Source organism: Phocoena sinus, chromosome 2 (genome assembly GCF_008692025.1).
Source record: "Phocoena sinus isolate mPhoSin1 chromosome 2, mPhoSin1.pri, whole genome shotgun sequence".
NCBI lineage: Eukaryota > Metazoa > Chordata > Mammalia > Artiodactyla > Phocoenidae > Phocoena > Phocoena sinus.
Window position 1 is genome coordinate 2,480,017 of NC_045764.1, and position 16,380 is coordinate 2,496,396.

Below are 16,380 nucleotides of genomic sequence, written 5' to 3' on the forward strand. Positions count from 1 at the left end.
GTCCATCCACCCAGACCTCAGAAGTCTTGATTTATGGGTTAATTTCAGCTCTGAAGTAGTTTAAGAAAGCTGTCTTGTGCCAGGCACTATGCTCTTGGGTGGGCATGTCATTTTTTTTTTTAAGTGTGGGAGATACAGCTGCAACACAGCGAGGTTGATAAGGTTATACAGCTCAAGGCCGGGTGCCATGGGAACACCAAGATGAGGTATTCAACCTTCTCCCTTGGAGAAGCGGGCATAGTAGAACCAAGTCCTTAAGGATGTGGTGAGTTTGCTAGACGTGTAGGGGAGGCTGCTTCAGGTGACCTAGAAGGAGGCGGACAGGATGAAACAGGAGAGCCAGGTGGGGACCAACCATAGAGCATCTTACGACAAGGCATTTGGCCTTCTCCTTGTGGACAGTACAGCGGGAAGTGTCTGAAGGATTTTAAAACAAGTATGCTCGATGATGTACTTTAGAAAGATAGCGCTGGAGGAGTGGGGGGTGATTGGTCTGAAGGAGAATTGATTCCAGTCAGGGAGGTCACTAAAGAGGTGGTTGCAGTTACCCAGGCATGAGGTGATGGAGTCTCTGGTTCCAAGTTGGGCTTCGTCCTTAACTTGGTCCTGTTTGGCATTTCATTAGATGATCTGGGAGATGCCAGTGATAGGGTGGTCAGATTTCTAGAGGAGGGACTGTGTAAATAAATTGGATGATAGCAAAAGAGAGAGAGAGGGGAGAGGGAGGGATGGAGAGAGAAGAGATTAGAGGGAGGGTGAGAGAGAGAGAAGGAAGAGAGAACATGAGCATGGAGGCAAGAGAGCACATGTACCTGGAACGATGGCTGGAAACTAACAAGATGAAATTTAAGAAAGTCCTGTATTTAGAAGGGGAAAAAAAAATCAGTGTACAAGTTCAGGATTGGGGAAACCTGATTTAATAGCGGTTCCTGGGAAACAGACCTAGAACTTTTAGTTGACAGTAAGTCCTTTATTTGACTGCCAAAATGGCTAGTCCAATCTTAGGGACATTAATGAACATGAACCGTCAATAGCACAGGTAGCACTGGTCCACCTGTGCTCTGCAGTGCTCAGATCACATCTGGGGATCTCATTCTCCTTGGGCTATCAACCTATGAGAGCACGTTCAGAGAGTCCGCCTTCCCATCTGCCTGCTTTCTTGACCTCTCCAAGTTTGTATAACCTTTTGTCTGTCTTAGGAGAAACCTAAGAGTCATTTTGGGAGTCTCTTACACGTTCTCTGGTGCTTAGATTCCCAAAGCAGTCTGTTCTTCTCATTATCAGATTGTCCTTTTCCCAGCACGGTTATAAAGCTGTAGCTTGAATTGGTACAGGGAGCCCTAGTGTTACCAGTCTGGCCTCTGGTTGATGGTGATTCTGCCAAAAGGGGGAGAGGAGAGAAAGAGCTCAGGAGCCAAATGAGGTGTCTCACAAATGCAGCTTCAGCTGCACCTCATGTCTCAGGAAGAGGGACATTTCAATGCCCAACATCCTACAACAAAGCTGGCACACCCAGACAAGGATGTTCACGATTTTGTCAGGAGTCCCCCAAACATGGCGCCTTGAATCCGGTACTAAGCCGATCTGTAAGATTGGTAAGGACGATCTCAGTGATAGCATTGCTTTAGTAGAAGCCTTACAGGAAGGGTAGATACCGTGTCTCAGTCACTTTCCTATCTCCTTCCCAGCATCTAACACATACCAAGGGGCCCCATCAGTCATTTCTGAATGAATGTTCTGCTGTTTTCCATGTCTTCATAAAGTGTCAGGAGACGATAGCAGTGCCACCTGAAATAGCCAATCTGCAAATGGTTTATCAGCCCGCAACGTATAAGGGACTTGCAGGGAATGTAAGTCGTGGGTCATTTCCTTCCTCAGGAAAGCTGTGCTGGGAAGAAGATGCCACGGAACTGCACAGCAGACTCAGGGATGGTCATTTACATTCTGGTCCAAGCCTTTCACCTGTGGACCAGTGACCCCAATCAGCAGAGTACGCTTGGAGTAGCCCTTGCTTATACCACCAGGCTCTTTCCACTTTGTCTGGGCTTAGAATCCTTATATGTGGTCTTGAGTCCACATAAATACTGTTCGGCTGTGAGTGGGGATCGTGATGCGTGAGCCAAGAAGCCGCTGGCTGCTTTGACAAGCTGCTGGCCTTGTCAGTGCAATCTCCAGCCCCGAAAGGCTGATTCTAGGCTGGTCTCTGACCAAGGCAGTTGAATCCCTGCATTACTTTGCTTGGTTACTTCATTAGAAGCCAAGCGGGAGATGTGGAAACCCAAATGGATCTGGGAACAGGAAACTTGATCCCCCTCGGAAGGCCACTCCAGCCCCTGCCGCAGACTCAACCCTTCCCTCAGCCCTCCGTCCTTCCACCCTTTCTTGGCCGAGACTGCAGCGTTCAGCGTTTAGCACTGAGATGAGCGCCGAGGGAGCCTGGAAGAAATTGGTTATATCTCACACGTTTATCTTGCTTCTGCCCCAAGAAGACTCTATTTCTACCTTTTGATTACTCAAGAAAGCTTCACTCTATAATCTGGCGGTGAGATATTTTAAAAATAATTTTTGAGGTAGAGTTGATTTACAGTGTTGTGTTAATTTCTGCTGTACAGCAAAGGGACTCAGTTAGACACACACACATTCTTTTTCATCCTCTTTTCCATGATGGTTCATCACAGGATATTGAATACAGTTCCCTGTGCTCTACGGTAGGACCTTGTTGTGGATCCATCCTACACATAATAGTTTGCCTCTGCTCACCCCACACTCCCACTCCTTCCTCCCCACACCCGCTTGGCAACCACAAGTCTGTTCTCCATGTCCCAACAGTGACATATATATATATATTTTTTTTTTTGCGGTACGCGGGCCTGTCACTGTTGTGGCCTCTCCCGTTGCGGACCACAGGCTCCGGACGCGCAGGCTTAGCGGCCATGACTCACGGGCCCAGCCGCTTCACGGCATGTGGGATCCTCCCGGACCGGGGCACGAACCCGTGTCCCCTGCATCGGCAGGCGGACTCTCAACCACTGCGCCACCAGGGAAGCCCCAACAGTGATATATTTTTAAATTGAGGGATAATTTACATCAAACTGCATGTAGTATCTTAAGGACACAGGCTGGTGAATTGGGGAAATGTGTAAGCATTACCCCTGTCTAGAGAGAAAAAGTTTCGTCACCGCTGTGCCTCTCTCCACCTACATCGGTTCTTGACTTTGTAAGGACCTCACTTAGCTCTCCTACATAGGCTGGTAGTGTCATATATTCAACTCATTATGTTTGTATGACACTAATCCTTCCCACTGTTAGCTTGTTAACCGAGCGTAATTATTAAAAAAGAGTTAAGCGTAATGTTAAGAGACATAAAATAACAACATCCATGCAAGATTTAAAAAACAAAGAGAAAAGAACCCGTGGCTTCATTGCCACTCTCCAGATGTGATCTCTTTTTTTTTTTCCATATTTTAAAACACTCTCCTGCTATTATTATGTCTTCAAAACAATGCCCCCCAGGCCCCAGAAATAAATTTTGTCCCTTAATAAAATGATGTATCTTTTCATCTGAGCCTGGGCCTCCCCTAGCTCCATGGTGGAGAGCTTGGTCCCAAACTTCCATCATGTTCCCTAGGTTTGGGAGCCTGTGGATTAGCGAGATCAGTGTTGCACTTCAATTCACCATTTTGGGGAGCCAGGGCATACCTTTAATCGAAAGGAAGAGACTGACACAGACGTGGAGAACAGACTGGTGGCTGCCGAGGGGGAGGGGGCTGGGGGAGGGATGGAGTGGGAGTGTGGGGTGAGCAGATGCAAACTAGTGCCTACAGGATGGATAAACAGCAAGGTCCTACTGTAGAGCACTGGGGACCATATTCAGTATCCTGTGATAAACCTAACTGACTTTGCTGTACAGGAGAAATTAATACAACATTGTAAATCGACTGTACTTCAAGGAATAGAAAATAATTAAATTTTTTAAAAATCATGATTAAAAAAAGGAAGCGATTGGGGCTGCTATTTGATATTAAAGTGGTTAGGAAAGTCTCTCTGATAAGATAGCAGTAGAGCAGAGACCGACATAAAGAGAGGTAGTGAGCCATGCAGCTCTGGAGGCGGACGGTTCCAGGGAGAAACAGCCCCTGCAAAGGCCCGAGTGGACACCACGTGTGGAGCGTTTGAGGCAACCCCCAGTCACCAGTGAGGCAGGAGCCTGGAGGGGGGTGGAGTGATGGGGTGACATCGGTGAGATGTGTCAGGTGAGGTGGGCAGATCAGTGGGGACCTATTGCCCACCGTGAGGGCTTTGGGTTTTGCTCTAGATGATGTGTGCAGCCATATAAGGGTTTCCAGGAAAAGAATGACCAGTCCGCCTCCCATTTTAAGACGATGACTGTGGCTGTGGAACTGGTAGGTGGGCAAGCATGAGAACAGGTAGAATAATTAAGAGGTCATCTCAGTAATCTAGGTGAGAGAGGGCGGTGGCTTGAACTTGCGTGAACGCGGCACAGGTCGTGAAAAGAGGTCATCTTTTGAAGGGAACCAGTAGGATTTGCTGATGGCTTGGATGTGACGTAAGAGGGAAACAGAGGAGTTAAAGGTGAGTCTCGGTTTTCTGGCCGGGGCAGCTCAGAGCAGGGCGTTGCCATTTGCTGAAATAGGGAAGACACCAGTACAAGCTGAGTTTGGAGGGAAATCGAGAGTTCATGTTTGGACACGTAAACTTTAAGGTGTCTGTTAGGTGCCCAAATGGAAATGAACCCAAGAGCCTGAGTTCAAGGGAGGGAGCAGATGGGGAGAAACCACTGGCAGACGGTCCGCAGGGGAGTGAAAGCTGGTGAGATCGTCACGGCCTTGATTATTGAGGAGGAAAGGAGACAGAGCTGTGGAGCCCCCTGAGCTTTAGAGGGGCAGGCGGGGAGGCAGAGTCGACAGGGACGGTGAGGAGTGAAGGAGGGGCAGGTGAAGGGGGCGACCGCCGGCTGCAGTGGGTGAGTCAGAGAAGGGTGGAGAAGCGGCCACACTCTGTGACACGGAGCAGACCAAGTGCCCAGGACAGCCTTGTGGACAGTGAACGTCTCTCCCCACCTGCCCCACCTTCTTTCTGGATTGGATGGCAGAAAACCTCACCCCAGTAAGTGCCTTGGCCGACCTCAAGGGTCCTGAAAGCCTTACTTGGAGAAATGCTCTTCCAAATCCCTCCTGCTTTGAATTGACTTAGGGCGAACTCAGGCTGGACCCACTCTCCTTACTTGTGGGAGGTGACTCACCAGGAGCTCACAGATGTGCAGTGCTGTGTCGTCTTGGAGAGGAAAGGCAAGGAGGAGACCAGCATCGTGAAGGGCTCACTGCGGTCAACACGTGATGTCTTCACATTCGTTTACGTCTTGTCACATACATTTGTGTTTATCATATGTGAAGCGTCAAGCTTTGAGTATCCACCACGATGGTAGTGGTTATTTGGCTTTTTGGCTAGTCCCACATCTAAGTTGTGATGGATAAATGGGTCCCAGCAGATCCCCCAGGTCTGGGTATGATTTCATTTTACAAATGCTGACCTCAGCCTATTCTTAAACAACCCCCTGATAAGTTTGTTTGCTTTTGTTTGTCTTTGCTTTTATCTTTATTTTCTTCTTCTAGTTTTATTGAGATATAGTTGACATACAGCACTGTGTAAGTTTCAGGTGTGCAACGTCGTGAGTTGACGTATACACATCATGAAACGATGACCAGAGTGAGTGTACATCATCATCTCATATAGATACAAAATCAAAGAGATAGAAAAAATATAGTCTTCCTTGTGATGAGAACTCTTAGGACTTACTCTTAACAACTTTCATATATAAAATACAGCAGTGTTCATTATATTTACCATGTTGTACATTACATCCTGAGAACTTATTGGTCTCATAAGTGGCCTGATAAGTTTTTAGGGCAGTGCTGACCAAGGTTTATTCTGATTAATGAAGGTTATATTCAGAAAGTTGTATAGCGTATGTCACAGTTTGCAAAGCATTCTATCGTACAAAAAGCATTTGAGCCTTAAAATGACTCTGGGATGTAGGCGTATGAGTTACTCACTGATGATTTCCAAAGCAGGCATCCATCGCTCTCACTTCTTCCTCTGTATCCGGAGCCACATCAGTTGCCTCCTTTCCGGGCCACAGAGGCTATGCCAGACTCTTCCTACGTTTAAATAAATGTCGAGAAATTAGACCCTTTATTGTTGGAAATAAGATGGCTTCCCATACATCTGACTTTTTTTATTTACCCCGGGCTAAATGGCTATAAGACTGGAGATGGGGAGGGGTGGAGAGGTAATTGCTTTGGGTGTAGCAAGACTGGGGAACACCTAGTTCCACACCTAGCTGTGACAGATTTCAGTGGCCGCAACAAGATGCAGGGTAGTGATGATCGACAGGTTCTTGCCTGTGAGCTCAAACCAAAACCCAAATTAAAATGATTTTAGAAAATTAAGAGAATTTTATTTTAATTATTATTCTATTCTATTCTTTTGGAAATTACTTTGATCTGAAATGTGTTTCCAGCCTGGTCTTGAAGGACTCTTACAGGTAGGTTGGCAAGGTTTTGAGCTGGTAAACATTTTAACTAGCCTGTAGAATTTCCATGCTTTCGTTTTACATTGTGAGAAGGTACAGGTCGGTGGTTTGAGTATTCCTCCTGTGTCTTGCTCTACATAATGACCACAAGGTTTTCCTTGCCTATGAGTTTTTGGTAAGATATCTTCAGCCTGACGTTATTACTTTGTCACATTCAGGCTTGCATTATATTCGATTGTGCGTTGAGGAGTGAATGTATAAATCCTATTTTATCCTGCCTAGCACGGTGTAAGTTTTTTAATGGCTGGCATGGTACTGATTCACCTTTGCTACTTCTCAGAGCCCAGCTCAGTGCTTTGTACGTAGTTGGAACTCAGTAAACATTTATCAGATGGACTTGCATTAGTATTTGGTAACTGTTATGTTGGCTGCATTGTTCAATGACAAATATAAAAGGAAAATATAGACTGGCAATTAAAGATATGAGCTTATTGAATTTCTTTATTACCTTTATTTGATATGTACTATTTTGCATGGGCACTATTTTTTTTTTTTTTTTTTTTTTGCGGTACGCGGGCCTCTCACCGCTGTGGCCTCTCCCATTGCGGAGCACAGGCTCTGGACACGCAGGCTCAGCAGCCATGGCGCACGGGCCCAGCCGCCCCGCGGCATGTGGGATCCTCCCGGACCGGGGCACGAACCCGCGTCCCCTGCATCGGCAGGCGGACTCTCAACCACTGTGCCACCAGGGAGGCCCATGGACGCTATTTTTATATTTCGCTATTTACCAGTGTACCGTAACACAATTATAGGTGATAAATTAATTGATATTTTTAATCCAGCTTCTTACAAGAGAATTGTCTGCTATTTGTGGGCAGAGTGTGACTCCTGATACTTTTAAATGACCCAAAAAACACTTTATTTGGTGGCTTCAGATATACTTAGTCGATCTCTTGATTTCAGTACTGAACCAGACGTCCTAGAAATTCCGTGAACTGAATAGAAACCCCATGGCAAAACGTGCTTAGACATTTTCAAAAGCCAGAATTATTCTTTACTTAAGAAAAATCAGCCTTGAGAGTTTTTTAAATTATAATAATTAAGTCTGTGTATATGTCAACATTTTCATAGACATTACCTGAAGTTTTGTTTTTTGTACACAATAGTACCGGGAAACCCAAGCATGAGTGGTTTCTCCAGAAAGATTCCGAAGGGGACACACCTTCACTTATCAACTGGCCTTCCAGGTATCTCCCGAGCTCTCGGCTTGCGTTTAGCGACTGCATCTCTGGTCCAGCTGCCTTATGTCCCGCACATCACCGAAACTAACTCTTCTTTGCCCTCTTTTTGGTGGCAGGGCTTTTAAAAGTCATGTGTTCCAAAGGGGCTGCTGGAAATTACCTTCCAATCACTTGCTTTTCTCTTTCTCCTGCCCTAATCCCTGCTAATGTCAATAGTATTTCCCTCAGCTTCTCTTTTGGAAAATCTTTTGGCTACACCTCTGGCTTTTTCTCCTTTCTCACAGTCACGTGCTGCCAGGAAGGGGCAGTAGTGACGATGTAACCAGCATCTCTGGGCTGCTCCCCTGAACCAGGCTAACCGGCTAGTGTCCTGTCTTGTCAGCAGCTGCCCCTGCCCCGCCCTGCCCTGCCCATCCAGCCTCCTCCTCTCCATGTTGCCTGTCCCTCAACCATCTGTTTCATTTGCACAGCTACATTTAGGGCATGTGGTTTTCAAAGCAGACAAAACCCCTCTCGTTTCATTGTTAAGGCTGGGGGCAGGGAGAGACAGAAGGAGTTAGAATGAATAAGTCATTGGGAGGACAAAACACCCGTATATTGAGTTTCTGACAGTCACTTTGTTCTTGGCCAAGGACAACGTTCAGATTGTCTCTGATGAGAAGGACACACATTCCGCAGGAGAACTTGAACCACGTTTCAGCCGCCTTTTGATTAACAAAGATTATAAATATGAAAACATCCCGCACTGGCTGGTCTCTGGGAAGAGTAACAACCCAGAATGCTTTCTTTCCCCCTCTGAATTGTTCACAGTAACTGCCTTTTAGGTGTCTTTGATTTTTTTTTTTTTTAATGAAATATAGATAGATACCTTGCATCTTACGCTGAAAAACATGTAGGCATTTATATCAAATTTAGCAGGGTGCCTTTGTCATTTAAGGAAATAGTCCCTTCCAAAAAATAAATACCAGAAGCAATTATTTTTGCTGAGTAATCTTGAGTAAATAAAGGTTTTACATTCCGCAAGAAATCGCTTTTCCCACTTCAAAAGCATTTCTTTATTTTTTAAAGATTATCCCCAGGAAGGAATCCATTCCTAAGCAGTCTGAATGGTTTCTTCTTCCTCACTATGTGGTATTTTAAAAGAGTAAAAACAAGAACTAGTTTGCACCATTGGACATTTACTCTTTGCTAAGCACTAAACCGCGAACTTCGCAGACATCACATTATTTCCATTTAAAAGGTGAAGCAGCTGGGGCAGGTAGGTTACCTGAGACCATACAGCTGGAACTGGCTGAGTCAGGCTTTGAAAAGAGGTCTCCTGGGACCCACAGCCAGCGCTCTTGGCTACAGTCATAATCATAAGAAAAGGTTGGTAGCTTGAAATGGATTTCAGTTTTGCTCTCAGATATTTAAATAGCTCTAGAAACAACCAAAGCCCTCCCTTTTTAGATTAGTTTTCAACTGAGGGCCTAATGGCAATTCCAGAGGGGAGAAAATGTTCAGTGCATTAATTCTTTCAACAAATATCTTTTTTTTCTAACGTTCTTCTTAGCGCTCGCATCGCTAGACGTCATGGTGTCTTAACTGGTCACATGTTCTCTGAATGATTGAATGTAGTCTGCATGGCATGAAAAAGTTTGTGACTGTTGAGTGCTTGAAAAGAGGTAATCGTCTGATATATCTTGAGCTCAATAAAAAATAATAATAATCACGAATGCTCTGACATTTACAGGAGACAATGAAATTTTTTTTCAGTGGGAATCTACAGTTTTTATTAATCATATTCATACACAAAAATAGAAGGGGCTCACAGAAATATCACTTTCAATACATATCTCATAAATGCCTACAGTTTGCGCTTTAACTTACGAGAGGGAATAGGTGCTAGGGCAAAGGGATTTTGCTAAGGTACCACAAAAAGCTTAGAACAAACGAGTGGAGAGCTAACTACTGAAAGTAGGAATTAGTCTCATATCCACACCGGAGGTCTGCACACAGCTGATCTTCAATAAATGCAAAACTACCACAAATAAAATTTTCTTAGACCTCAGACCAACGAGCACCAAGCTTTTCTGAATGTAAATATAATCTTGAGCGGTAAACAAGGTCGAGCGGGAGACAGTGAAATTACATATGGTCTGTAGGCTTGTAAATGCCTGGAAGCTGCCCCTGCCCCTTACACTGGGCCTGTCCATGTGGAACACGTACCAATCCATAGCCCAGCCTCAGCGTGCCCTGGTGCATACCCGTGGTGCCTATTAATGAATCGTTCTGAGTAGTCATGTAGTCGGAAGGCATCCATTCTCTCCCAGGATAGCATCTGACCCCTCCTAGCTTTACAGAAGGAAGGGTGAGTCTGGCATTTGGAAACTCAACTCAGACTCCTTCCTCTGGCAAACAGTAGTGGGTTTCTGACACTGACTCCACCCGCCCCCGCCCCCGCCCAAGATGCTCTTCCATCCTCTGGGCATCCCTGATCTGCACACACATGCTCTCTTCCCCTTAAGCAGTTACTGCACTTAAATCCTTTTTCTCTCTTAAAGAGTTAAAGTTAGAGAAAAACTGGTGAGAGAGGAGAGTGCTCGCAGCAGCCCTGAACTTGTCCCTGAGTCCTTAACTCAGAGGAGACACCAGCCAGTGCCAGGCCATTACCTGGCCTTTCGGTCAGAGAACTCAGCCTTCGATAGGGTCTCGGGCAAGGCAGCCAGCTCTGCACGACAGCCCATCCACGGCTACGTCCAGCCGGCAGATCCCAGTCACACCATCACGCTGGCGACCTCGGACACCCCAGAAAGCACATCCGAGTACAGCTGGGTGGAGTCGGCCACCCAGACCGTCACAAAGCCTCCCCCCTCGAAGGTTCTAGAAGGTGAGAGAAGAGATACCCCGGTTCTCCATATTTGTGAATCAAAAGCAGAGGACGATGTGCTCTTCTCTGAAGCTCTGGAGAAAAGCAGGAAAACGCTTTTCGCTTTGGAGGATCGTGGGCCTGGGAGAAGCCGGGAAGACCCCTCTGGAACCGAGGACTCGGGTAAGCCTGCTGCTAGCACAGTCACCTCGGAACCTCAGAAGGAACCTGAAAGCCTGGCCCGCCCACCTCCAGCTCAGCAGCCCACGGAGAGGATGGGCCGAAGCGAAATGGTTGTGTATGTTCAGAGCGAGTCTGTGTCCCAAGGTCACAGGAAGGAGGCAGAGCCCACGAGGAAGCGCAAGGTCCTCACCCGCTCACTGTCTGACTACACGGGCCCGCCTCAGCTGCAGGCTGCGAAGGCCACGGCCCCGGCTTCCAAGCGCGACCCGGAGCCGCAGACGTCCAAGGCTGAGTCGGAAGTGGGCCTGCTGGACACCAAGGTCTCCGTCGCCCAGCTCTGCGGTGTGTTCCTGCAGTCAGCCAGGGCCAGCAAGAGGCCTGAGCTGTAGGTGATGCCCACGCGTCCCCCCGATGTGTCACCTGCATGTCCTTGGCAGAGTTAATTCACTTCTCGATTTGTGTGGTGTCCTGCCTTGAGTCTTACTAGCTTAGCTCACAAGTGTGTGCAGGGCAGACCATCCAGGACATGGCTCCACGACTACCAGTCTGCTTTCGCCTACTAACGGGGAGCTCTAGAGTGTCGGGTCTCGCAGTGTTCCATCTCCCGACGTGCATGGTAGAGGCATGCAGTGGGATCTGGCGGTGTTCGTGCCTTGACTCACCGAGAGGCATAAACCTGTGCTTTCTTCCCTCTCTCTGTCTCCCCGTCACCCTTCTGTCTACCTTCTCCCCACGACTGTAAAAGCCATTCGCGGGTCGAGGGGTCAAGCGAAGGTGCTGGCTTGCCTACCAGCGTGGAACGGGAGAGAGGGTCCCGGAAACCAAGACGCTATTTTTCTCCTGGTGAAAGTAGAAAGACTTCTGAGAGATTTAGAACTCAACCCATAACCTCAGCAGAACGAAAGGAATCGGATAGGTAGGCATGTGTCTGTCAAGTTCCCTGGTCTAGGAACTTAGGAGAAATCCTGTGGGAATTTCTGTCCCAGGGATGGTCCCGATACGGTTTCAATGGGATGCGATGACTCCGTAATTCTCCCATCTAAGCTATACGGGATATTTATTTGGCTCGTGTAAATGTATCTTTAAAGAACGTTGACCATGACGACACTATCACCACGTAGTTTTCAGTTGCGTTCAAATGGTAAGAAGTGAGAAACGTTATTCATTTAAGGGTATAAAATTTTTATGCCCTTGTTAAGTTAGAATCCAGATGGACCGTCCACCAGATGTTACAGTGAAAATAAGGGATTTTATATTCAGTTTATAAACGTCTACCTGCGTGTTGTCTGTGAGTTTTTAATCTTATCGTATGCGAATGCAGAGAAGTGAAAGGGTTCGTCCAAAGGGTGATGACCAGTCATCTTTAATGAGTCGTACCTCGTCCTGGTTTGCACAAGGTGAAACACCTAGCCGGTCTGTGTGCACACGTAGCCCACGGTGTCCATACCTGTCCACGCGTGTCCACAGCTGTCCACGCGTGTCCACAGCTGTCCACGCGTGTCCACAGCTAGAATTGCTACCAGGGGGATATTCTTTAAGAGACTTTAATTGCAGTTTTATTTTCACTTTTAATTTGGTCCTTGGATCTTCCATTCCCACCAGCTAATTGTTAGTTATTATTTTTTTGCTAATGTCTTTCCCAGGTCAACTTCAAATTCAGAAATGCCAGCTGCCGAGGGCAAGTATCTGTCTTTTTCTTCTTTATCATCTCACCCAGATTAGATTGAGATAATAAGATTTTTGCTTCTGGAAAGAATGAGATGATGGAACATACTGCGTTCTTTCTGGCAGGTTTTCTTCCTGTGAATACAATAAAGCCTAGTTGAGATTTTCACACGAACTTTCCCTTAGTTCCAAGAGAGAGAGCTGAGACGTGAACCATGTTAAAACAACTGATTTGAATCGAAGAAGCAGATTTTTCTTGTTGCTTTCTTGTTACTATTTAACAATAAAGAAGAGAAGTTCCTTCCATAAAATCTCTTCTTAATTCCATAATATCTATACTTAAGTCAAATATTATAGTAGAAAATTATGGCCTAGACAGGAGCTCCGTTTGGTTAATTGCGATGGGAACTAGTACCTTTTCAGAAGCAGAAGGATAGCCTCCCCCGCCAAGGGGAAAATATTGCCTGTTGTCATTTTTAGTATATCTAAGAATTCTCACATTCAGAGGATTTCCAGGTCAGCCCTGGGAAACTTTTCACAGGCTTTCCCTACGTTTTCTAATGACATCCGGTTTTCACCTGTGACCTTTTACAGATGAAGAGAAGGTCGATGAGCGAGCCAGGCTGAGCGTTGCTGCGAAGAGGCTGCTCTTCAGGGTAAGATGTGCTGAAGGGCTGTCGGAGAAGCCGTCACCTCTGTGGGCGGCCCCACGGCCAGCCTGCTGCCTGCGCCGGCCCTGGGCCCACCTGCGCTTCTCTCCTCCGGTGTGGCTGGTGTGTGCACTGCTGACGCCGATGCTGCCTCTCGGGGTGCCCCTCCTCTAGGTCCTGCAGGGGAACAGAGTCGTGACATTCTGCAGCCCCGACTCCCTTTCCCCCAACTTATCAGGATCCACACTGTTTCCAATCTTAGGAAATGGAAAAGTCATTTGACGAGAAGAACGTCCCGAAGCGCCGCTCCAGGAATGCAGCCGTAGAGCAGAGGCTACGGCGTCTGCAGGACCGATCCCACACGCAGCCTGTCACCACCGAGGAGGTGGTCATCGCAGCCACGTAAGTGCCCCTGGGGCCTCTGGGCCTTGGCTGTAAGGTCTTCTTTTTAAAGAAAGATTTAAAGACTTTTAAAATGAGGAGGTCGGAAGACGGTTCAGTTAGAAGCCACGGAGGAGTAGGTGTTTAGGGATTTCCTTGCTCTGGTGTCTCTGAACTTTGTAAAGGGATGTGTTACCTATTGTATCTCCTAGAAGAACATGAAGAGGAATTTTGTTTAATTTTTTTTTTTTTTTTTTTTTTTTGCCTGTGCATTTTTTTAATCTCTTTGCAATGGAAAATTTAAATCAGAAGAGTAGATGGGGTAATATCATGAGCCTTCGTGTCCCCGTCACTCAGCCAACAACCCCCGGCCCCCCTTGCTCTACCTGTATTCTCACCCACATGCCACTTCCTGCTGCAGTATTTTCTGGCAAACCCCAGGTATCATTTCAGCCATAAATATTTCAGTCTGTATCTCAAAAAGATAAGGGTTCTCTTGATTTGTTTTTAAATAATCACGAATTTTTAAAGATTAATTGGAAGTTTGATAACTTTCCAAACCGTGGGAGGTAGGCTTTGAGCATTGTCCCAATGTGTTCAGAATGAATCTCCCAAAGTAACTCATCCAGGGATTACTGCTTCCATTAAAGTGAAAACTTTTACCAGTTTTTTTAAAGTTGTTTTCCCCCCAGACACACACATATACACACCCTTCCTGAAAAAATGAAGTTCATCTCATCGAGGGCATCAACAGCCCAACTGTGAACCTGCTGTTAACTTAGCTGCCCTAACTTCCTTCACTTCTCTGTGGATTTGTGGACAAGTACATCTTGTATTCATTGGGAACTCTTAGCAAATCAGTTTTTTGTTTTTGTTTTTAATATTTGAGCGGCTATTGTAAAGTAAGAAGCAACTGCCCCTGGGAGCAAAACAGTAAATATAAGCAAAAATGATCCCCTTGTCAGACTTGCTGAATGTACTTTGATGTGCTTATCGGTTATACGAGGACCCTGACTCTTTAAAAATAGCTTAGAACAACATTGTAAAACACGGACACAACCTACTGCTTTGCTGGTGGTTGGTTAATACTAGCTTTCTTGAAAGTTTTTTTAAACCGGGAACTTACTCTAAATATTCTAAATCCTTTCCAAGCTCTGAAAACCTATTCTTATTCCACTGACTTTGGTCACCTCTGTCTCTTATTTCCTAAGTTTGTAATTGCTTTTCAAGTTCTTTTGTGATCTTTCCCTAAGAAATGAGCAAAGGATTTTGTTCCAGTATTTTTTGATTTAATGTTTCTGAATTGAAAACTACACCTTCCTTAATGCTTCTTTTCTTCTCTCTCCTTATGAATGTTCCATCTTTGGCAATTGCTTTTAAAGCGAACCTACCCCTGCTTCGTGCTCTGTGGCCACCCACCCTGTAATGACAAGACATCCTAGTCCCACTGTAGCTAAGAGCCCCGGGCAGCCTGCCAGGTACTGGACAGAAGTAGCTGCATGTCGCACTGAGAGCAGAGGTGCATTTTCAGGTCTTCAATGCCTGTCATTTGTTTGACAAACAAGGAGTTGTCCCAGGGAACGTGGGGCATTTTGCTTTGTCACCCTGGGGACTTCACGTCGGCCTGTATATGACAGCATTTCATCCACGGCCTTTCATTACGTCTTGGAACTCGGATCCCACTAACCCACTTATCCGTTTGTTTTGTTTGTTTTTCATAACCCTGGTCATCCCTAAAAAGTTTCATTCTTCATCTAAAACACTAGCACTTACTAAAGATTAACAGAAAAATAGGACGTTAACCTGAATGTTGAAAGTCTGATAATACCTAGGTTTTTTTAAAACACTTCTAGACATAAATACATGTTTAAAAACAATCCTACCTGTTTCTAATGGATAGAGAGACAATGCCGTTATATTTGGGGATTGGGACAGTAACAGTTTATAGTGTCTGAACTTAGATGTTTTACTGTTATGTTTTCAATGGTGGTGTTTTAAAATGATGTCCTTAAGGCATGTAAATATCCCCTCTGTTTTACTATTATGGGCCAAATGCAAAGGCTAAAGCTAAAATTAAAAGAAGGAAAATGACAGTGCAGAAGTAGAGCTGGCCTCGTCCAGAAGGGGGGCTCTCTTTGGGGAAGCGGGTTGCCATCATTCCTAGTTCTTTGCTGGACCTCAGGAAAGATGCCAAGACTCAGGTCCCCTTACTCCCATCCTCACTGTGCCCTGGAAAACTGACACTGCTCTCGTCTGGGACAACTTGTGAGGCGCTGGTTAATCAGAGTCGAGGCAGAATAGATTTTTCACTGGATTTAGAATTAGATTTTCCAGTGGCAGAAGGGACATTGTCTTAGACCTTCAAAGATGAACTGACCTGGTAACTAGAAGCCTTCTCCTCTACCTGGAAGTGGGAGGGATTTATCAGCCCCGACATTTCCTTCACTTTGCAAGTTACCTGGAATTTCAGATTTAACTACCTTTCAGGAAACAGGTAGAAACGTATGAGAGAAAATACTAGACTAAAAAGAGGGAGAGAATCTTTACAATTAAGCTATTTGTGTTTAGCAAGTGAAACGCAAAACCCTGCGTTGTAGGTAGCGCTGTTGATAGAATGACTGCGTTATTTCCTAATTATTTAAGATGTAAAGACCACCTGCTGAACCACACCTTTAGATAATGTCTAAATGTGCCGTAGGTAATGTCTGCGGACTCCCTTTAGCCGTATTTATTGTTGATACTAACAGTACAGCTCAGCTCTCCAAGATAAGGTATACCAAGGCGACTTTAATTCCTTAAATAGGCAATTCAATTTTTAGAAATAATTCAGAGCTGAAAATCTGCTCTGTGTGATACTGA

The 16,380-nt window shown here is 45.7% G+C and overlaps 1 protein-coding gene across 8 annotated transcripts in view; it reads left to right on the forward strand.

Annotated features, from left to right (window-relative positions):
• SVIL (supervillin) overlaps nt 1-16,380 on the forward strand; it is a 245,350-nt gene that overhangs the window by 167,613 nt on the left and 61,357 nt on the right. For 3 of the 8 annotated variants that reach the window (XM_032618924.1, XM_032618914.1, XM_032618919.1), the window contains 6 exons: nt 7,720-7,800; nt 10,338-11,210; nt 11,571-11,741; nt 12,469-12,503; nt 13,085-13,146; nt 13,403-13,542. In XM_032618924.1, the coding sequence (XP_032474815.1) occupies nt 7,720-7,800; nt 10,338-11,210; nt 11,571-11,741; nt 12,469-12,503; nt 13,085-13,146; nt 13,403-13,542 (1,362 nt within the window). The remainder of the gene's footprint in view (nt 1-7,719; nt 7,801-10,337; nt 11,211-11,570; nt 11,742-12,468; nt 12,504-13,084; nt 13,147-13,402; nt 13,543-16,380) is intronic. The other 5 variants (XM_032618936.1, XM_032618938.1, XM_032618927.1 and 2 more) reach the window with 4 other exon arrangements.